The 22319-nt window shown below is 52.5% G+C and overlaps 1 protein-coding gene across 1 annotated transcript in view; it reads right to left on the bottom strand.

Annotated features, from left to right (window-relative positions):
• Window positions 1-22319, bottom strand: part of EXOSC10 (exosome component 10) — a 29826-nt gene continuing 7507 nt past the window's right edge. The window contains exons 4-25 of the mRNA XM_007536059.3: window positions 21667-21771; window positions 21197-21362; window positions 20295-20406; window positions 19306-19381; window positions 19022-19132; window positions 17379-17522; window positions 16283-16473; window positions 14959-15115; window positions 14665-14813; window positions 14439-14489; window positions 13794-13905; window positions 11731-11781; window positions 10937-11015; window positions 10735-10844; window positions 8036-8131; window positions 7731-7805; window positions 5392-5479; window positions 4603-4688; window positions 3533-3704; window positions 1091-1152; window positions 633-709; window positions 1-148 (exon numbers count right to left, since the gene is read on the bottom strand). Of these exons, the coding sequence (XP_007536121.2) occupies window positions 118-148; window positions 633-709; window positions 1091-1152; window positions 3533-3704; window positions 4603-4688; window positions 5392-5479; window positions 7731-7805; window positions 8036-8131; window positions 10735-10844; window positions 10937-11015; window positions 11731-11781; window positions 13794-13905; window positions 14439-14489; window positions 14665-14813; window positions 14959-15115; window positions 16283-16473; window positions 17379-17522; window positions 19022-19132; window positions 19306-19381; window positions 20295-20406; window positions 21197-21362; window positions 21667-21771 (2301 nt within the window). The 3' untranslated portion in view covers window positions 1-117. The remainder of the gene's footprint in view (window positions 149-632; window positions 710-1090; window positions 1153-3532; window positions 3705-4602; window positions 4689-5391; window positions 5480-7730; window positions 7806-8035; window positions 8132-10734; window positions 10845-10936; window positions 11016-11730; window positions 11782-13793; window positions 13906-14438; window positions 14490-14664; window positions 14814-14958; window positions 15116-16282; window positions 16474-17378; window positions 17523-19021; window positions 19133-19305; window positions 19382-20294; window positions 20407-21196; window positions 21363-21666; window positions 21772-22319) is intronic.

Genomic DNA, 22319 nt, shown 5'->3' with positions numbered 1-22319 from the left:
TTCCTTCTCATAAGAATTTTTTTTAATAGTTTAAAATGAGTCTGTACAAAGCCCGTGCTGCCGCTGCCTGGTGCTTCTGGTCCACCGGGGGGCCCCAAGTATCTCGTCCAACACTCTCTATCTCTTCGGCCAGTGGTGCCTGAAACCTCTGCAGAGAAGGTGGGAAACAAAGTTACCTCTTGCAGAATGGCTCAAAATTTGCCCTTAGCTGGTTTGCAAAATGAGGCCAACTGCAGCAAAGCAGAATCTGAGTAGGGGCAGGGCCTGGGCCTCCACAGCTCAGGGCAGGTCCTTCCTCTACCATCCAGCGGGTGAGGCAGGCGCCTCTCTCTCTCTCTCTCTCTCTCTCTCTCTCTCTCACTCTCAAGAGACGTCTACTAGTGACTTTCCCCCATTTCTGAGCAACAGGCTTGTACAGGGAAGTACTGATGCACTCTGCCCTGAGGGGGCCTTGGGGATGACCGGTGCTAAGATCAGAACACAGGGATCTGGGAAACTGTGAGCCCCCCACCCCATCCAGTTCGTTTTCCAAATGGCAGAGAGATCTGGGTGGGGACAGACTTTTCCGACGGTCAGTTAAGAGCCCTGAGCTCTGCCTAAGTTCTCCAGCTAGGATCCAGCCTCCCACATACCTGTCAGACTTTCCCGTTGGGAAGGACATGCTTTTGTTTCCTGTTGGCTGTCTGAGCTTCTTGGCTGCGAGGCATTTCTGAAAAGAAGTGACTGAAGCTGAGTAACAGCAGGACCCCAGCCCACTGGGCACAGGCTTTGTTGCAGCTACATATTTCCAGACATTTCTGGAAGGCGAGGCCCTGGGGGATGAGTGGTGAAGGAGCAGGAGGGCTGCCGGCAGACCCCAGCGTGTCCTGACAGCCTCACGCCCACATAGGCAGATGCAGGCTTGTGCCCGAATGAAGGGCGTGTCTGGGGCCTGGGGCTGCGATACTCAAGGCAACGCACACACAGGTCATCCTTGCAGCCCACGACTCTCAGGGCCGCTTGTCTGCTGGCGCCTGCACACCGGGGAAGCACAGGCAGGACAAGAACAAGCAAGTGGCCTGAACGTGTCCGGATCCTCAGATTTCCTTACCTTGCCAGACAGGGCCTGTTTGTTTGGGTCAAACTGGGAGGACGGCTTGGACTTGCTGTTTCCTGAAGAGTAAGTAAACAGACAGTAGCAATTATGCCAATGAGTCAAATCCGACAACAAGTCAGTACAGGGCCACAAGTTTTTACACAATCCCTGTGCTCCTGGCAATCAGGCAGGCAGTCTGTCTATCTGTCCCTGGGCAAGGGATGAGAGACAGCACAAAACCACTCAGCACTCCTAGAGCCTTTCCTTTGCATGGCGTCCCCACACGAGGCCACGGGCTCAGCCCAGATGCTCATGCTTGGCTGAGTGTGCTCTGTACTGGGTACTCTCCCCTGCCCTGCCTCCTCCCTTGATGGTAAGGGCCTCGTGGCTGACAGCTCCCATTTCCCAGGCTCCTCGTAGCCGAGCGCAGCACGAGCCCCAGGTCCGTGCTCCACGGCTGTGCTGAGGGATCAGGACAGCAGGCCCACTTTGACGCCAGGTAGGTCCAGTCTGGTCTCTCTGTTCTTTCTCTCCCTCTCTCTAGGCCCCAGGGCCTCACTGCTCCAGGCCAGCTTTTTCAGCTAGCCAGACAGACACAGAAAGACAGAGGACCGGGGGTAGACAGCATAATGGTTATACAAAGAGACTCTCATGCCTGAGACTCCAAGGTGCCAGGTTCAATCCCCTGCATCACCAAAAGTCACAGGCAGCAGTGTTCTGGTAAATTAAATAAATAAATATAAATCAGTAAGAAAGAGAGGGAAAAATATCTTCCGCACAGAAGCTTTCAGTGCAGTGAGGGCTGGAATAGAACATTCTGGTGTGTGTGGGTCTGGCTAATGCCACTTTGGCTGACTCGAACTCTGAGACAGCGTCCCGGCAACAAAGATCGTGTGGGGATGGTCCCGCCCAGCCCCTGCTGCTCCTCAAAGGGTCCCATGGGGGTCGCCGCAGAGCCGTCGCATCGTCTGCAGCCCCTCCACTGCAGCGCGGCCTGCGCTGGCTCATCTCGTGGGTCAAAGGCTTTGCAGCAGATGAATTCCTGGCTGACTGAGCAGGTGTGTTCACACACAAGCTCTGGTGTGAAAGACAGGACTGTGTGTGGCTGCTGTGAGAGTGAGCAGTGTGCCCGGCAGCAGCGTTGGTAGCAAGGGCGAAGGGCTTGGGCCCTGCCGGTCACTGCTATGCCTGCAGACTGCTTTAGTGGCTCTGGTTAGCGTCAGGTCTAGCTGGGTTCAAACTGTGTGCCCCTCTCTCTAAACTACAGCCTTGCTCAGCTCTGGCTTGTGGCGGTGCTGGGGATTAAGCCTGAAATTTTTCTTTCTTTTTTTTCCCTCAGGGTTATTCCTGGGCTCGGTGCCTGCACCATGAATCCACTGCTCCTGGAGGCCATTTTTTCCCCCTTTTGTTGCCCTTGTTGTTGTAGCCTCGTTGTGGTTATTATTATTGCCATTGTTGATGTTGTTTGTTGGATAGGACAGAGAGAAATGGAGAGAGGAGGGGAAGACAGAGGGGGAGAGAAAGAAAGACAGACACCTGCAGACCTGCTTCACCGCCTGGGAAGCGACTCCCCTACAGGTGGAGAGCCGGGGGCTTGAACCGGATCCTTATGCCGGTCCTTGCACTTTGCACCACATGCGCTTAACCCACTGCACCACCGCCCGACCCCTTCTTCCTTTTAAAAATATTTTTATTATTCGATAGGGACGGGCAAAAATTGAGAAAGGAGGGGGAGACAGGGAGAGACAGAGAGAGAGAGAAAGGTCCGGGAGGTGGCACAGTGTATAAAGCAACAGACTCTCAGTGGCTGGGCAGCCGCACAGCAGACACATGGCACACGTGGCGCAAAGTGCAAGGACCGGCGTGAGGATCCTGGTTCGAGCTTCACAGGCGGTGAAGCGGGTCTGTAGGTGTCTTTCCCCCGTCTTCCCCATCCCTCTTGATTTCTCTCTGTCCTATCCAATAATGACGATGACAACAACAATAACCACAACAATAAAAAAACAACCAAGGCAACAAAATGGGGAAAAAAAAAAGAGAAAAAGAAAAGGACTCTCAAGCATGAGGTCCTGAGTTCAATCCCCAGCATCACATGTACTAGAGCAATGCCTGGTTTTCTCTCTCCCGTCTTCTTCAGGAATAAATGAAAAAAATCTATGGGGGGGGGGGGGGGGGACAGGCACACAGGCAGACAGACATCTGCAGCCCTACTGCACCACCTGTGTGTGAAGTTTTCCCCCTGCAGGTGGGGAGCAGGGGCTTGAACCTGGGTCCTCACGCACTGTGATGTGAGCGCTCACCCAGGTGCGCCACCGCCCGGCCCCACACGCGGCCCCTCGATGCTTCAGGCGCGAGGCTCTGCAGAAGCTGTGAGGCTGTCTCCCTCTCCCCAGGCCGCACTCCTCTACTACCTGGGTCTGCTCCCACCGCACGTCGTGCAAGGCCCCGCAGTCTCACCAGCAAACGCTTTGAAATCCGACTGGCTGTAGTCGTAAGGGGTGAAGTCCTCCTGCGGTGGAGCCGGCTCTCGGGGCGTCTTGGAGACTCTGGGCCGCTTCTTCTCCAGCTTTTGCTCGGCACCTCCGAGGCCACTCGGCGCCCACTCCCTCTTCTTGGCGGCATTTTCCAGCTGCGGGCGGGGAGAGCACGGGGTGAGAGGGCGCCGTGCCGGGAAGGCTGCTCGCCCGCTGTGGGAGTCACTCAGGAGAGCAGGCAGGACCGAGACCTGAGCACGGCCACGTCCAGCGGCGGAGGCTGTCACCAGGAGAGTGTCACCCCGGTCCAGGAAGACCCGGCTACGCAGCCCTGCGCACTCCGGGGACACAGCCTGGGATGACGGTCAGGGCATGGTCTCCCTGTACACCCGGCAGAAAGACCCTGAAGGGAAGTCACAGCCCAGGCAGTCGGGCAGCAGCTCGACCGGCACGTCTGAGACTCCCGGCTCCGTCCCGGCACAGCGAGCGCTGCGTGATGTTCTGACCTCTCTCCCTCCGCACTGTGCGCGACTCTCTACTTCGGGAAAGCGGCAGATCACGGGAGTTACGATGGGCCCAGCGGGTCAAGGGCAGGACCCTCAGGCGCGATGTCCCGAGTCCAATCCCGGGCAACACGCGTCCCAGACTGACGCCCTGGCTCTTTCTCCTCATCAAAGATCAATAAATATTTTTAGAGAGCTTGTAAGATTAAAACGACACAGTATCTCTTCTGAAGGCAGGCCAGCCAGGTGGTGAGGGACAGAGCAAAGGGAACAGGGAAAGTGGTCGAAGGTGGCGCAGTGGCTAAGGCACGAGACTCTCAAGCATGAGGTCCTGGGTTCGATCGCAGGCAGCACATGTACCAGAGTGATGTGATTCTCTCTCTCTCCTCCTATCTTTCAAATAAATAAGTGAATGACAAACTAACCTTTAAAAACAACAACAAAGGGAACAGAGAGAAAGAAGCATTCGGCAGGCAGGGGCTCCCTGAGTAGAGACTGGCCTGACTCCCACCGCCCGCATCTCCCAAGGGATGGGAAAGCCAGCACGTACGGCTGCCTGCTGGCGGACGGACACTGGCTCCCCCGCCACCACTTGCGGTTCCACCTGCTGCTCCACCTTCGCCTGGTCCTGGGCAGCTGCAAGAGAGGCGCTGGTCGCTCGCAGCTCAAAAGGCCCACCCTGCCCCACCACCACCCAGCCCCGCCCCTCCACCATCACCATCCCCGCCAATCTACTATCCACTACCACGCCCCTCCACCATCCCCGCCCCTCTACCATGCCCAGCCCCGCCCCTCCACCACGCCCCTCCACCATGCCCAGTGAGAGCCCCAGCAGAGGCTTCAGGCCTGAAGCTGCTCTCCCTCATCCCTGCCCCTCCCCATCTGCTGCCCAGCCACTGGCTTCTCAGGTGCTCCCTGCGGAGCTTCCTACAAGTTCAAGTGAAGCCAGCACCCAGACCTCCCTCAGTGGACTCATCCTGTCCATGGCGGGTCCCCCTCTGTCGCTGCTAAGAACTAAACTAGAGTCCGCCCCTCCTGTCCCATCTCACCTCCGGCGTGACACCTGATTTATCGACTTTGCCAGAGGCACATCAGGTCAGGTCCTGACACTTTCCCTCCCCGGCTGTTGCCCTAACACCTAAGCCAGGGTTCGAGCCCCCAGTCCCCGCCCGCAGGGGGAAAGCTTCATGAGATGTGAAGCAGGACTGCAGTGTTTCTGTCTCTTCCCTCTCTATCTCCCCCTTCCCTCTCGATTCCTGACTGTCTCTACCCAGGAAACAAAGAGAAAGAAAGAGAGACAAGGAGCAACTGTCTGCATTTATGAGGCAGTGAACGCTACCTGTCTGCTCAGCGGCCTTCTTCTGGGCAGTTTCCTTAGATTCTCTTTGTACCTGGACCTGGCTCGCCAGCTTCCAACGGTTACTGATCTACAAAGAACACAAACAAACAAGCCATCCCAGCTGCATCCACCATTAGGGCTTCATTTTTTCCATGAAGCCACGCAGAGCATGCCGGCCTGCAACTACACACTAGGTCACGCAAGGTGGTCTCACATTGGTTTCTGCAGAAAACACTTATTATGAAGGTATACAAGTGTAACTGTCTTCTACACACTGGGCTGGGCGTGTTCACACCCACTGCGTCATCCATGTCATAACCTTGAGACAAAAGAATGATCATTCTCTCCCCTTTAGAGGCAGGAAAAAGCTCAGAGCCCAAAGACTTAGCAAGGGTTCTTGTGAGGCTGGTGTGCTTCTGTAAGACTCACATCCGCTGCATCAGAACACCGATACCAAATGGAAGCATGGCAAGGGCGTCATGGCGGCCGAAAGGAGGAAGCACAACTCCATCCCACCCACCGTTTCTTAAAATAGTAGGCTTGAAGCCCCCGGCTCCCCACCTGCAGGGGAGTCGCTTCAGAGGCGGTGAAGCAGGTCTGCAGGTGTCTGTCTTTCTCTCCCCCACCTCCCGTCTTCCCCTTCTCTCTGCATTTCTCTGTCCTATCCAACAACATCAATGGCAATAATAACAATAATGACAACAAGGGCAATAACGAGGGTAACAAAATGGGGAAAAAAGGCCTCTGGGAGCAGTGGATTCGTAGTGCAGGCACCGTGCCCCAATAACAACGCTGGAGGCAAAAAAAAAAAAAAAAACCAGTAGGCTTGAGAGGGCCAGGGAGACAGCACAGTGGTTATGCAGGGACCTTCATGCCCGAAGGCACGAGTCAGTTCCCAGGCTCAGCCTCCAGCACGACGAGTCAGAACTGAGCTTGTTCTAGTAATAACCGGAGGCTGGGAGGTGGTGCAGTGGCCGGAGCACTGGACTTAGGGGCATCAGTTCCTGAGCCTGGTCTCGGGCACTGTACGTGCCAGAGTGAGGCTCTGGTGTCTTTCTCTTGTTAATGGGGGGGAGGGAGCGAGGGAGGGAGGAGTGCTTTCTCCCGGGTCCATCAGGTGGTGCGCACACACTACTAGGTGTGAGTACCCTGGTTTGATGTGGCATCATGCTTCTCTTTTTCCCTGATTCCCCATCACCGCTAAATAAACACATTTTTAAAAGCAAAAACAAACAGAAGGCTAGCAGTCTCTGGGCCAGAGAGAGAGGTGTCCAGGTATGCACCCCACCAGGGCTGAAGGCTGGGACTCAAGAGGGTGACGGCAACCCGGCAAGTTCAGGGGCTGGAGCCTCCACTAGAAATGGCTGGTCCGGGAGCAGTAAAACTGTGGCTGCTCAAAGCTTCACGACAGAACTGGACAAAACGCCGCAGGCTGACCCCAGCAGCAGGGAGAGGGCCTTCTAGGTCTGACCCCATGCCTATTGCCAGATCAGTGAAAGGAAGTGTGGGGCAGGAGCCAGAGCAGCCGTCTGGGGACTTATGCGAGGAGGAGGAAGGCTGGAAGACGAGCTCAACTGATGACGGGAACCAGAGCATCACTCTTGGCACACGTGCTGCCAGGGGCTGAACCTGGGGCCTCTCAGGCCTCGGGCCTGAGTCCAATGCCCTAGCCACTGTGCCACCTCCAAGGGCTACAAGGGCTACTTACTGCTGGGCTCGGTCTCTGTTTGACTCCACCACTCCTAGAAATCTCCCTCCCTCCCTTTTCTTTCCTCTTGATAAAGAGCGAGAGGCAGAGAGACACCACGGGTCTGAAACTGGCTCCTCGTCACATGGTGATGCAGTGCTCCACCGGGCAAGCCTGTGGTGGCCCCGAGGAAAAATTTGGATAGAGACAAACAAGTGGAGAGCAAACGGCTAGGAGAGAGAAACCTTGGCCACTCGTGAAGCTTCTCCCCTGCAGGTGGGACTGAGGCTTATTACAGGCAAACTAGGTCTCACAAGAAAAAGTGAGAATATGGTTAGCCTTCTTGCCCCCCAAACAATTATTTATTTATTTATTTATTTATTATTATTTTAACCAGAGCACTGCTCAGCTCTGGCTTATGGTGGTGAGGGGGACTGAACCTGGGGCTTTGGAATTTCAGGCACGAGTCTCTTTGCAGAACCATTACGCTGTCTACCCTCCGCCCAAAACAATGTTTTCTAAGAGTGTTTCTTGCATTCACTTCCAGGAGACTCAGACGGGCTTCTCTACAACAGAAACCTACTTCAAACGACCGAGGAGCCCTCGTGTTTTTCTAGAAAGTCACTCGGGGAACGGTGACTGACCCACTTACTTCGTAGATTTTCGACGACGGATCAAACTTTGCTGTCTGGGAGATGTGTGCGTGGTGCTCGAGTGAAGGCAGGAACTGGAGAAACGGGAGAGAGTCTGGTTAGAGGCGGTAAGGAACAGATGTGGACTCAAAGTTCGGGGCACTCAGATTGGCCCGTCCCGTTGGCTTCATCTGAGACTTGCACGCGAGCCTCAGCCTGCACACGGGGTCAGTGGACACTCGGCTGCTAGAGACTGAACCTGAGCACCGCAGGGACCCTACACGTGCTGTCAGCCCGGAACACGCTCCGCTCAGCTGCCACCTACCATCCGAAAGGGGTTTTCGAAGGACTCCATGATGTTCTGGGCTTTCTTCTGTGCCACGGTTAATGGAACTTTTCCATTTTCTTCCGTGCTAGGTTCCTGCAGTGACACATAACAACCTCTTAGAACTGCAATCATTTTGTGACATGAAGATACAAGCCAGAAAACAACAGTGATTATCAAGAACGGCTACTTTATTTTCCAGAGCCCTGCTACTCTGTGGCTTACCGTGGTGCAAAGGACTGAACTTAGGACTTAGAAGCCTCGGGCATGAGAGTCTCCGCATAACCATCATGCTCTCTCCCTCCCCCCTAAAACGGCTCATTTTTTCAACTGTATTTTCTGTGCCTCAAGCACTGGAACAGTCTGTGATAGCGCACAGTGAGGTGTTTAGATCTGCTGACTCAAATTTTCACTGTGTCCTCAGAACTTAGGAAGTCTGTGGTAGTATTCTCACTGGCTTACAGAGGAAGCAACAGGCCTGGTGAGGTTAGGAGAGTCTTCCAGAACCTCAAAGCTAATGGAGCACAGGGTGGGGCAGGTGGTGGTGCACCTGGCTGAGCGCACACTACAAGGACCCGGGTTCAATCTCCCAGTTCCCACCTGCAGGGGGAAAGCTTTTCAAGTGGTGAAGCAGGACTGCAGGTGTCTTTCTCTCTCCATCTTCCCCTCTCCTCTCAATTTCTTGCTGTCTATCCAATAAATAAAGATAACTTAAAAGAAAAATAGGGGGGAGTCGGGCGGTAGCGCAGCGGGTTAAGCGCAGGTGGTGCTAAGCACAAGGACCAGCGGAAGGATCCCAGTTCGAGCCCCCGGCTCCCCACCTGCAGGGGAGTCACTTCACAGGCAGTGAAGCAGGTCTGCAGGTGTCTGTCTTTCTCTCCCCCTCTCTGTCTTCCCCTCCTCTCTCCATTTCTCTCTGTCCTATCCAACAACAATGACATCAATAATAACTACAACAATAAAACAAGGGCAACAAAAGGAATAAATAAATAAATAAATAAAATAAAAAAAAACAAAACAGGGGAGTCCAGCGGTAGCACAGCGGGTTAAGTGCACGTGGCACAAAGTGCAAGGATCCTGGAGCTCCCAACTCCTCACCTGCAGGGGAGTCGCTTCACAGGCAGTGAAGCAGGTCTGCAGGTGTCTGTCTTTCTCTCCCCCTCTCCATTTCTCTTTCCTATCCAACAGCTACATCAGTAACAACAATAATAATAACCACAACAACGATAAACAACAAGGGCAACAAAAGGGAAATAAAAAGAAAGATAAATAAATGTGACTAAAGACAGGTTTTAAAAAAAGCTAGTGGGGGAGGAGGAGATGTTGCCATGTATCCTCAGACAAGTAAAAAGAAAAAAATGATTATCTTTATGTATTTATTGGACAGAGACCGCCAGAAATCAATAGGGAAGGATACGATAGAGAGGGAGAGAGACAGACAGACATCTGCAGCCCTGCTTCACCACTTGCAAAGCTCTCCCCCTGCAGGTGGGGACCAGGAGCTCATATCCGGGTCCTTGTGCTCTGTAACATGTGCGCTCAACCAGGTGCGCCCCCACCTGGCCCCCAACAAGTACACTGCTGATATTTAGGATTCTCCTCTGTAGAATAAAGTAGAATTCTGCTCCACGGCTGGCGAGATGGCTCAGTGGGACAGACTGCTGCTATGTCATGTGTGCAGCCCAGGTTCAAGCCCGGCCCCCACTGCACTGAAGTGAGCCTTGGTGGTAAGGCCTCTTGCTCTCTTTGCCCCGTCTATCTTCAGAGGAGGGGAAAACAAATGCCGCCCCACTGTGGGAGGGTGTGTGGAAGGCAGACCAACAGTCCCTGCTAGCTTTGTCCTGTCCTCCCTCCAGACGCCGGTGCTGGAGCCGACAGCTTGTGGCTCTCTGCCCCATCCTCCTGCTCACTTTGCACTCTCGCCCTCACACAGAATAATCAGCACGTCTGTGCTCACCAAGTAGGAGTCGCCGCTCTGGCCTTGGCTCACAGTGCAAACGTGAAGGGCAGCTGAGAAACGTACCCTTCACATCCAGTGAGCTGAGTTTGTTACCTGCCTAAGCAGCCTGGAGTATGGCTGCTTCTCTCAGCCGGCTTCCTCACAGTGACCGTGATTTCTCCCTCCTTCCCGCCACATCGTGGTGGTGGGGTCCAGTGTATTTCTTTTCACGTCTGGCTACTCCAGGGCCCACCCACCCATCCTTTCCAGCAGGGCCGACGGTCCCGCTCCTCGAGGAATCTGCAGTGAAGTCACTAGCAGAACGAGAAGCTGGTGGACAGGGCGGACCAGAGGGCTATTTCAGGAATACGGCTCGCCCAAGGTCGGCCATGCGTTCTCAGGCTGCGCAGAATCCCAACCCGCCTTCAGGATCAAGGCGTCCTGAAGCCGGCACAAGCTTCTCTACTCGCTGCACACCCTGCTCTGGCCTTCTCTGCAGAGCCAGCGTTAAGAAGGCTTTGCAAGGCTTTCTTGTCCCACAGCGCATCTGCTGGCACATGGCCCGCACAGCTCTCGCGGACGCTCTCTCTCTCCAGACACCTCCGCACTGGCTTTCCATGTTGCTGCTCCTGCTGGTGCCATTAGCTTTTGGCCTTATGCTCCAAGATGGACGCCACGCTCCATGCAGACAGCCTGAGTGACAGACCCAGGAACCCCCCGTGAGGCCATGTCCCCTCACGGACACTTGCACATCACTCACGTTAAATAACGTGATGACAGCGGCGGCAATGAGGCATCTGTTTCCCAGTGGATCCTCCTCTTCTCTCTGGTCAGAGAATAGGCTTGCCTGTCTCCTCACTGGCGCAGGCCCTGAAGGTGTGGAAGGCACAGTGGTCACGACCTGTGGGCTACACAGGCAGTTTCCTAGGTTCTTTACAATGATTCAGAGAGCTCTACATTACCAGGGGCTGAGAGGACAGGGTGGCCGTCTGGTGGGGTGTGAGAGCAGTCATGGGGTCCAAAGAGAACGTTCTCCAATCTCTGAATTACAAAGAAAACAACAGGTTAGCACGAAAACACGTGAGCAGTGTTAGAACCTGGCCTCTGTTGGAGAGGGCTTCTTTTTTTCCTATATAGATAAATATCTATTTATTACTGGATAGAGGCAGAGAGTGTTGTATGCTTTACACTGGGTTGTTCTAGTTCTCCCCCACCAAGAGAATTGGATCAGTCCAGTTAGTTTCACGGGCCCAATTGGCCCCGCCCTAAGGAACCCCGCCAGAGTTCCAGAGTTCGGGAGTTCCAGAGTTGCAGAGTTCGAGAGTAAGAGAGAGTGCTTGTGCCGCCGCAAAGAGACAGCAGAGTTCTGTTTGGTGATTAGTTTGTCTTAGTTTATGAATCGTTGTTCCTGAATAAAGAAATACAGCTTCCCTGCCCAGCCGTATGTCTCTGGTCGTCTCTGTTACCCGCCCGTGAAGCTAGCCCGGCCAGCTAGAGCCCCCCGGAATTTTAACAACAGGAGAGAAATTGAGAGGGAAGGGGAGGCAGAGAGAGAGAGAGAGATCTGAAGCCCTGCTTCACCCTTGTGATGCTTTCCCCTTGCAGGTGGGGACTATGGGCTTGAACCCGGGTCCTCGAGCACTGTGATGTGAACCCTTGACCAGGTGCACTACCGCCTGGCCCCTGGGGTGGGGCTATTTTCCATGTATTTTAACTTCTCCCAAAGAAGAGACAACAGACAGATATATCACTCTACCTCCGGATTGGGAACTGGGCCACTCTTCTTCACTCCAGTTGGGACTTCAGACTAAAGGGACAAAACAAAGAGAATCTGAGAAAAGCTGCCTGAACTGGGTGAAGAAATGATTTTTTAAATCAGATAGGACAGAAATTGGGAAGGGAGGGAGTAGATAGCATAACGGTTATGCAAAGAGACTCTCGTGCCTGAGGCTCCGAAGTTCTAGGTTCAGTCCCCCCACACCACCAAAAGCCAGAGCTGAGCAGTGCTCTGGTAAAAAAATAAAATAATAATAATGGTGACATTGGGAAGGGAGAGGCAGACAGAGAGGGAGAACCAAAGGAAGACACCTGCAGACTTGCTTCACCACTCATGAAACATTCCCCTGCAAGTGGGGCGTGCGGCCTGAACCCAGGCCCTTGCGCACGGTGGTGTGTGCACTCACCCGGTCCTGCACAAACCCACTTTAACACCCTGTACTGCTCGGCCTGGGAGGCGGCACAGCAGATGAGGTGCTGGACTCTCAAGCACAAGATGTAGGGTTGGATCCCTGGGTGCACATGCCGGAGTGATGACCTAGTTCTTTGTCATTAATAATTGCTGTATATTTGCCTCCACGGTTATTGCTGGGACTTGGTGCCTGCACCACGAATCCACTGCTCCTGGAAGCTATTTTTCCCCCTTTGTTGCCCTTATTGTTTTATTGTTGCTGTTATTATTACTAATGTTGGATAGGACAGAGAGAAATGGAGAGAGGAGGGGAAGACAGAGAGGGGGAGAGAAAGACAGACACCTGCAGACCTGCTTCACCACCTGTGGAGCGACTCCCCTGCAGGTGGGGAGCCAGGGGCTCGAACCAGAATCCTTATGCCGGTCCTTGCACTTTGCGCCACGTGTGCTGAACCCGCTGGGCTATGGCCTGCCCCCCCCCCCCAGTTCTTTTTCATTAATAATTTTTTGTGAAACTCACACTGTACTGCTCCACAAGAGGACACACAGACACTCAGCAGTGGGAATGTGCCCCGCGTGGCTGTGGGGTGTCTGTCTCCACTTACTCTGCCGAGCACGGCTCAGAGGACCCCAGGACATCCTGGTCAGCAAGGGGCCCCAGCTGCTACAGGGTCACTGACAGAGCCTGGCTATGCGGCAGGACCCACACTTTATGAGCAAGTGTCCTCGTCACCAAGTAAGACTTGACTGCAGCAGCCTTCTCAGTACCGACTGTGGCTATGCTCACACTCCGCAGGCCACAGCGGCTGTACACACCGCCCCGGAGCGGGTCATCCTCAGTTGTCTGTCTTACTGCCTCTAGGGTCACTGCTGGAGCTTTGCGCCTGCACAATGAACCCACTGCTCCCGGCAGCCATTCTTTCTTTCTTACTTGACAGGGTGGAGAGAAAGTCAAAGTTGAGTGGGAGACAGAAAGGAGATAGAGAGACACCTGCTTTACTGCACATGCAGGTGGGGACTGGGGGCTTAAACCTGGGCCCTTGGGCATGGTGAGCACGTGCCCTTAACCAGATGTGCCATCAGCTGGCCCCTACAATGAACTGTCTTTGAGTCCATTTCCAGTTTCTCCAAATCCAGTGTCACTGAGAATACTTCTGAAGTACTTAGTACAGTGCTCACTTTCACTTTTTAAATACCTATTTATGTAGGGGAGAGACAGAAGCACACATCCCAATAACGTGCTGCCAGGGACTGAACCAGGACCTTGCCTGGAGGTTCTGCACTCGATCCACTGCCCACCTCCAGCCCAGCCTGAACTCACCTGTCCCTGCGACATACGTTTCTCACAACCGTCCTCGTCCTCGCCTCCCTTTCTGTGACCACCTCACACCCACTGAGGCGTAGTCATCCTGCAGCCAGTTCCATCTCTCTCTCCCACTGGGTTAAACAGCCCCAGCATTCCAGCTGGCCAGTCAGTCAGATAAGGTCACACAACAGAGGCGTCTCAGCTCCTCTCTAGAGAAGACTCGCCCAACTCCTGTCACCCCGCTGAGGTGTTGGAGCATGTGAGCTGAGAAGTAGGAGGAAGAAGGAGGCTAGCAGAAGGCAGCAAGCCGACTGACGCTTCCTACCTTCAGCAGAGGCATCTCCCGAGCCTGCTGGATTAGAAGATGCATTTCATTGATTTGCTGGCGGACAAGAGGCGGAATAGGATTGCAGCAAGCTATAATGCCCTGAGGCTCCCTAAAGGGAAGAAAGGACACAGCCGCCATTCAGCAACAAGCTCTTAAAGGCCCCATCCAAGAACAGCGTGCAGGGAGAGCCAGAGCGCTGAGTGAAGGCGGAGACTAAGGAGACGCGTGTCGTCTGGGCAAGCCAGAGCGGCTGCTTCTGCTGACAACCTGCCCCAGGTGGAAGTGCCACGGAGACAGAGTGGCCCACAGACTGAGAACCTCACTCCGCTCCTATTTCAGGCAACACCGTGGAACACTAAAAAAGGCCATGAAGTGTCTAAATTTGGAGTCGAGAGCAGAGCAGCCAGTCTCAGATATCTCCTCCCCTGCAAGTGGATGCCAGACGCTACGGCACTGATACTGGATTCGACCTGAAGCCGAAGCACCGAACGGTCCAGTTTGCAGGTTTGCCGAGTTTAAGTGGCAGTGGCAAGGCAGTTTCTGACTTCCTCACACCACCCACCCTCCCTGTGAGGAGGGTAATACAAAGCTCAATCTCAAAGGGTGAAAATGCTCTGATGGAAAAGTCAGAAGCAGACTCACTTAGGCAGCTCTTCAGCGATCTTAAGCATCATGTGGTTTGGCAGGACGTATCTGGAACAAAAACACACAACACGTTCACATTATATCCAGCTGGCAAAAGCTCCACTTGGTGTTACAACCCAGGGGAAAAGTCTAGCTTACGTAAAAGGCAACTAGGAAAGCCCACCACTTCCTTGACAGCAGAACTACTGGGTCCCAGAAGACGAAGCTCATCTGCAGGGCTCACCCATAACTCTCATCCTCCCGCCGAGCTGTTTTATCCCTCCAGGCAAACAGCAGCTGAAAGGCTGCCAACTGCTGTGTGTTAAGATGCTTCTTTTGCTTCTTATAGAGTTCAAGGTAGGACTCATCCGTGAAGATGGGTTTCACAAATTTCTACAAAACACGAGGGAATAACAGAAATCAACAGGAATCATAGTCGGGCCTGAGGTGTTCAAAACAGCCGGCTTTCCCCATAAATACCAAGAACAGAGGAAAGAGCCAGAGCTAAGAAGACACAGTGTGAGGACTGGGGCTTCACCTTTAGGCAGATGTCTCTGCTCCGCTGCCACACCACCTGAGCCTGCACGGGCTGGCTGTTGCCTCGCTCCCACAGATCCTGCCTCATTTTGTCATAAATATAAAGCAGGTAGTGGGTGTCATCTCTGGCGTAGCTGAGCATTTCTTCAGGGAGGGGTCTGGAACAGAGGACAGAGGGTGCCAGCTACGACTTCCCCCAGGGCCAGCACTGTGCTTTGCTCTGAACAGTAGTAGCAATGTCTTTCTTCTTTCTCTTTTTCTCTTTCTTCTTCATGGTCAATCGACTAGGCCTATGCCAGCACTCCCTGCATCTAATCTGACTAGAATGGTAGAAGGGCAATGCTGTGGTCAAAATCAGGGAGCTCACAGTCCTGAGTACGACATAGTTTTACGAGTCTGTCGCTGGACAGGCCACTTGAAAGTCCCTGAGCTTGGGGCTGGCAAAAGAGCTCACTGGGGACGTGCTGCCCCGCACCGTGCGTGACCCTGCCTGCGCCTGGGCCCCACCACACTGAAGGAAGCCTTGGACCTGTTCTCGTTCTCTCTCCCTCTGCCTGTAAATCTACATTGCAAGTCGTCCCGGAACAGCGAGTCTCTGAGCTGGCCATTCAGGATGTGGCCCAGTGGACTGCTGGGCGGTCAAGGGCGATCTAGTCTGCCCCTGCGTCGGCCAGAGAGATGCTCCTCAGAGGATGTGAGCAGACCTCTACAGACAGTGGCTTATACAAGTGCCAGTCTCACTTCAGGTTGGGACTTTATAACATTCTCTTTAGAAACTCTAGGATGCAGAAGGAAAGCCTACAGATTTCTCTTTTTTCCTTCTTAATAAAGCTTATTTACGAAACTGGTGTAAAAAAACATAAAATAGGGTGGTCCAGGAGGTAGCACAGTGGATAAAGCACTGGACTCTCAAACATGAGATCCTGCGTTCAATCCCCGACAGCACATGTACCAGGAGTGATGTCTGGTTCTTTCTTTCTCTCCTACCTTTCTCATTAATAACTGACTAAAAAATCTTAAATACCTACACACATACATGTAATAGGTTTCTCCACAGCTGAAAACTAAACATCAGAAACCCTCCCCAAGCCGTGGCTTATGCAAAGGCTCTGGGTGTGTGCGGCCCAGAATACAGTCAGCTGCTACAACTGACAAGAGGGAGCGTCTGTGGCAGCCTCACCCCGCCACTGGCTGACCGTGGACCCAGTGGGGAGCGGGGCCTTGCACTTGGTAATATGTGTGCTGAACTGGGTGCACCGAGTCCGGTCCCTAGAAGCCTGATTGTTTCTCTACCACCCGCATCTCCTCATCAAGAGCCAGCTGACCGTATCCTCCAGTCCGCCAGCTGGTACTGCTTGTCAGCCTCGACCCCGCAGTAGAGCCTCAGCAGGTGGTCGAGGGAGTGCCTGCCCAGGTTGAGGAGTCGTGCCGCTTGGTGCGTGTCAAACATGTTCACCACATACAGCCCAAAGTCTTTCTGGAGCCACTCTATGTCCGAATCAGCACCATGGAAGACCTGAAGCGAAAGCAGAGGTTGCCGTCTGGCAGCGGCCATAAGAGCACACGTCTCTGTGATCTCACGCACGGCCGAGCGTACCCTGAGCCGCGTAGCCTGGCGCTGCTGACTGCAGGTTGTTCTGGGAGAGCAACTCTCCTCATCCTAAGCCAAGTGTGAAATGCTGCAGTGCTCGCTTCGTGATCTGACCCGGGCAGGGGAGCGTAAGGACCCAGGGTCTGCAAACATGACATCTGGAGCTCAGCTGCCCATACTGCCTTTACTGGGAGCAGTGGTCTAACGCATGCGCTCTCTCTCTCTCTCCCTCTCAATGGATGCACCATCCAAACAAGACCTGGGCTCACGGAAGACTTTAGTCGCGTGCTGCTTTGCCGTGTGAGTGGCCGGCTACAAGTCCAGCTCCCAGCACTGAAGGAGGTTTCAGTGCTGCAGCTTCTTTCTCTTCTGCTCTTTGTTTCTGTCTTGTTCTATCTGAAGAAGTCAACCCAGGATAGTGAAGCCCCAAAGATAACAGAGAGGGAAAAATTACTATTTTCCTGGGTGGCAGTGAATTAAGCCTTTTTTTTAAACCAAAACCCTGTTCATATCAACTCTATAGTTTCTGGTGGTGCTGGGGATTGAACCTGACACCTCTCACATGCAAGTCCTATGTGCTCCCGCACCGTGCTATTTCCCTGCCCCAAGTGCTGGCTGTTCTAATGGAGGCTGGGAAACAAAAGTAAGGTAGACAGTACGACGGCTATGCGAACAGATCCTCACGCCTGGGGCCTGAAGTCCCAGGTTCAGTCCCCCGCACCACCGCGAGCCAGGGCCGAGCAGTGCAGTTTAGCCCGTGTAGGGAGCTAGCTGTCCATCTTAACTGCACAGGATCTGTGCCGAAGGAGCGCCCAGGCTGGGGCCGTTACCTTGACAATGGCAGGGTCCGTGAAGCTCTCGTTGAGGATGTGCATGTCGCTGCGCAGCTCCAGGGTGTCTACGATGAAGTCTTCGGTGCGCGTGGAGAGCTGCATCAGGCAGGTCAGCCCCAGGAAGCTCCTGTAGGAATGGTGCTAGTGCCCGGGGCGGGGCGCAGAGGGAAGAAGGTCTTAGTGCCTCCTCGCGAGCAGCTCCCAAACTCGAGTATAGGCACATGACCAATTTTGACTACAAAATTCACTTTCCTTATTTATTTATTCAAACTTTATTTTTATTTGATAGAGCAGAGAGCAATTAAGGGGGATAGAAACGGAGACGGGGGGAGTCGGGCTGTAGTGCAGCGGGCTAAGCGCAGGTGGCGCAAAGCACAAAGACCGGCTCAAGGATCCCGGTTCAAACCCCGGCTCCCCACCTGCAGGGCAGTCGCTTCACAGGTGGTGAAGCAGGTCTGCAGGTGTCTTTCTCTCTCCCCCTCTCTCTCCATTTCTCTGTCCTATCCAACAACAACGATAAACAACTAGGGCAGCAAAAGGGGAAAAAAAAAAAATAAGTTTTTTAAAAAAAGGAAACGAAGAGAGAGAGAGATGCCTGCAGCCCTGCGTCACTAACTGTGAACCATTCCCCTGCACGTGGAGACCAGGGGATTGAACCTGGGTCCTTGTGCTTCACCAGGCGTGCCACTGCCTGGTCCCAACAGGTCTAAGACTTGTGTTTAATTTTATAAGAGAAGACAAATTCTGACACACTCAGTTATGGCATAAGCAGTGTTGGGTATCAAACTGAGGACTTACAGCATTCAAGCAATCTCCCAGGTTTCCCCAAAATAGTTTTGCTTTTTTTGCCTCCGGTGTTACTGCTGGGGTTTGGTGCCTACACTACAAATTCACTGCTCCTGGAGGCCATTTTCCCCCCATTTTGTTGCCCTTGTTGTTTATTGTTGTTATTGCTGGATAGGACAGAGAGAAATGGGAGAGGAAGAGAGACAGAGAGGGGGAAAGAAAGACACCGGCAGACCTGCTTCACTGCCTGTAAAGTGACCCCCCTGCAGATGGGGAGCCAAGGGCTTGAACCAGGAACCCTGCTCCAATCTTTGCGCTTCACGCCATGTGTGTTTAACCCGCTGTGCTACTGCCAGCCCCCCAAAAAAATATTTTTAAAAAAAAATTATTTATTTATTCCCTTTTGTTGCCTTTGTTTTATTGTTGTAGCTGTTATTATTATTGTCGTCATTGTTGGATAGGACAGAAAGAAATGGAGAGAGGAGGGGAAGACAGAGAGGGGGAGAGAAAGACAGACACCTGCAGACCTGTTTCACCATCTGTGAAGCGACTCCCCTGCAGGTGGGGAGCCAGCCGGGGGCTCGAACCAGGATCCTGACACCAGTCCTTGCGCTTTGTGCCACATGCGCTTAACCGCTGTGCTACTGCCTGTCCCCCACCCAAAAAAGATTTTCAAGGGGTGAGGGGTATTCTGGTCAGACAGATAAGCCAGGGCCAAAGAAACAGCACAGTGATTACATAAAAGCTCCCATGCCGAGGCTCCGAGGTTCCAGGTTCAAATCCCTAGAACCACCATAAGCCGTAACTGAGCAGTGCTTTGGTAACAACACCACCCAATATCATTTGCAAATTACCTCCAAATCCACAGCAAATTCTTGACACTTCAGCAGCTTTTCATTGAGTTCCACTAGTTTGTCCAGAGAGGACACAAAATGGCAAGGTGTTTCTTCCACAGGTCTGTACAACTGAGTCAGAAAAGGAAGTAATATCAACAATTATTCTCTACTACAGTACAAAGGAAATGGTGAGTTCAAGAAATGACTCAGAGTTGCAGCCGTCTGCTGTCAAGTACCAGAATGCCTACAGTGCCTCAAGTGACCCGGCCGTGGGTTCTCCAGAGCCCAAGCTTGCTGCTCACCTGGGGCTGCGGTTTCTGGAGGACGGAGTCTGGTGGAGTAAAGTGGTCCAGCTCATACTGGTAAGGATGTGCAAACCTGAGTGAATATAAAACATTTTTCTGGTCACGTCCATGTAAGAATCAAAAAATGAGAAAAGACCATGATGATGGTATCTTCCGTATAAAAAGCAACATCATCTCAGTAATAATTCAAATACATATATATATAAAGCAGTGATAACTATACTTCCTTAAAGTACAGTCAAAATATCCAAAATCTAGTCAGCAGTCCTGGAGCAGCACATGGACCAGAGTGATGTCTGGTTCTCTCTCTCCCTCCTATATTCCTAATATATATACATACATACATACACACACACACACACACACACACACACACACACACACACACACAAACACACACACATATATATTTTTTTTACCACAGCACTGCTCAGCTCTGGCTTATGGTGGTGTGGGGGACTGAACCTGGGACTTGAGAGCCTCAGGCATGAAAGTCTCTTTGCATAACCATCATGCTATACCCCCACCACCCATACATAAAATATTTTTTAAAAAAAGAGGGAGAGAGACAGACACATGGCAGTGCCTCACCACTCACTCATGAGCCCCCTCCCCCACTCTGATCCTGAGTCCTTGTACTTGGTTTGCCACTATCCAGCCTGGTTCTCTTCCTTCTCTATGAGAGCACTGCTCAGCTCCAGGAGGCTGACCCTGGAATCTCTGAATCATCACAGGCATTAAAGCCAATCTCCTTGGCCCCAATAAGCTAGTCATGCAGGCTGGGGAAACGGCTCAACTGGCAGGACAGGGTGTGTGAGGCTCACAGCTCAACCCTGGCACCTCTTGGACCAGGATGGTGCTTGGGTTTTTCTGTCTCTCAGTCTCGTAGGAAAACCTATACATCTTAGAATTGCTCACATTCCCGACGCCCCTTCCTTGACTCCCTCCCAGAACCATCCCCTCAGCACCCAGCACTGAGTACTCACATGTCCTGCTCCACCTGCTGGGTTCTCTGCTGATGGATCAAGTCGGCCAGCGCAGGGGGGACATCCAAGTCCTCAGGACGGTCCGGGCGCTCCCGTCTCTCCTTGGAGAGTGCTGGAGACCGGAGCCGTGAACACACACACACAACAGAAACACATTCATGACTGAGTGCTCACATCACAGTGCACAAGGACCTGGATTCAAGCCCCTGGTCCCCACCTGCAGGAAGCTTCACAAGCAACAAAGCCGGGTTGCAGGTGCCCCTCCCTCTGTCTCTCTCAGTCTTCCTCTCTATCTGCCCCTTCTCCCTTAATTTCTCCATCTCTACACAATAAATATATTATTTATTTATAATGCTTATTATTTATTCCCTTTTGTTGTCCTTATAATTATTATTGATGCCGTTATTGTTGGATAGGACAGAGAGAAATGGAGAGGAGGGGAAGACAGAGAGGGGGAAGATAAGACACCTGTAGACCTGCTTCACTGCTTGTGAAGCGACCCTCTGCAGGTGGGGAGCCAGGGGCTTGAACAGGAATCCTTACGCTGGTCCTTGCGCTTAGTGCCATGTGTACTTAACCTGCTGCGCTACCGTCCAACCCCCCAAAGTATTATTTATTAATGAGAAAGACAGGAGGAGAGAAAGAACCAGACATCATCTGGTCCATGTGCTGCCGGGGACTGAATTCAGAACCTCGTGCCTGAGAGCCTAATGCTTTATCTGCTGTGCCACCTCCTGGACCACAGTAAGTACAAATATAAAAAAAAAGAAACAAACAAAGAAAAAGGAAGACGTTCACACCATTTCTAATGACCGAGAGGCCAGTTTGCTCCCTCTCGATAAATGAAAGCAGGAGGAAGTTCCAGCGTTCACTTGTTCTTGTAGTTCAGACCACTTACTTACCTTGAGGTAAGGGCTTCTGAGCATTGGGCTTGATGAAGATTTTGGGGAGAAATGGGGTGTTGGAATTGTCGATCTTCTCTCGGAATTTAAGCTGAGGCCGGATGATGTTCTTTGCATGAAGCAGCCGGAATGTTTCAGATTTTGTTTTTTTACTGTATTCTCCTGCCTATGATCAGCAAATAAAAATAAGCTTATAAATCAATGGCCCAATGAAATAATGAAAAGTAAATGCCAAACTGATACCTTCCACGAAGACCAGATGACCTCAGGAACCACTCACTGGAGAAGGACTGTGTGTGTGCAGACTAGGGGCGGGGCGGGGCGGGGCAGACTAGGGGCGGGGCAGGGCGGGGCAAGGCAGAAAAGAGGCTGTGACTGGGCTCAGTGTCTGTGAGGCTAAGGCACATTAGACAGCAAAGCTGACGTCAGAAGTGTTGTGAAAGTGTGTGTGTAGGGGAGGGGAGCCTCACCTTTCGGTTCCAGCTGGACACCACTGTTTTGGGGACCTGTAGTCCTGTTGGGAGGACAGGCTGCTGGTTCTTATTCACACCTGATGCTTCGTCCAGCAGGATACCCTAAAGGTAGGAGAATTATTAGCTTGGTATCGTCCTATCAGGTTCAACACACTGTCCTTAAAAACTGCTTCATTATTATTACTGTTACACAGACATCACAGACAGCACTAAAGAGAAACCTGGGACTTCACACACGCAAGTCTACTCTGCTGCTGAGTCACTGCCCTGATTATTATCATTTATTCATTTTTTAAGTATTATTTATTCCTTTTTATTGCCCTTGTTTTATTGTTGTAGTTATTGTTGTTGATGTTGTTCGTTGTTGGATAGGACAGAGAGAAATGGAGAGAGGAGGGGAAGACAGAGAAGGGGAGAGAAAGACAGACACCTGCAGACCTGCTTCACCGCCTGTGAAGCGACTCCCTTGCAGGTGGGGAGCCGGGGCTCGAACCGGGATCCTTATGCCGGTCCTTGTGCTTTGCGCCACCTGCGCTTAAAATGCTGCGCTACTGCCTGACTCCCATATTATTAATTTTTTTATTGGGTAGATTAATGGTTTACAGTCACAGCAGAAGACAGTAGTTTATCAGTTTCCCGCATAACACTCT

Source organism: Erinaceus europaeus, chromosome 13, assembly GCF_950295315.1.
Source record: "Erinaceus europaeus chromosome 13, mEriEur2.1, whole genome shotgun sequence".
NCBI lineage: Eukaryota > Metazoa > Chordata > Mammalia > Eulipotyphla > Erinaceidae > Erinaceus > Erinaceus europaeus.
This window is presented reverse-complemented; position numbering and strand designations above follow the sequence as displayed.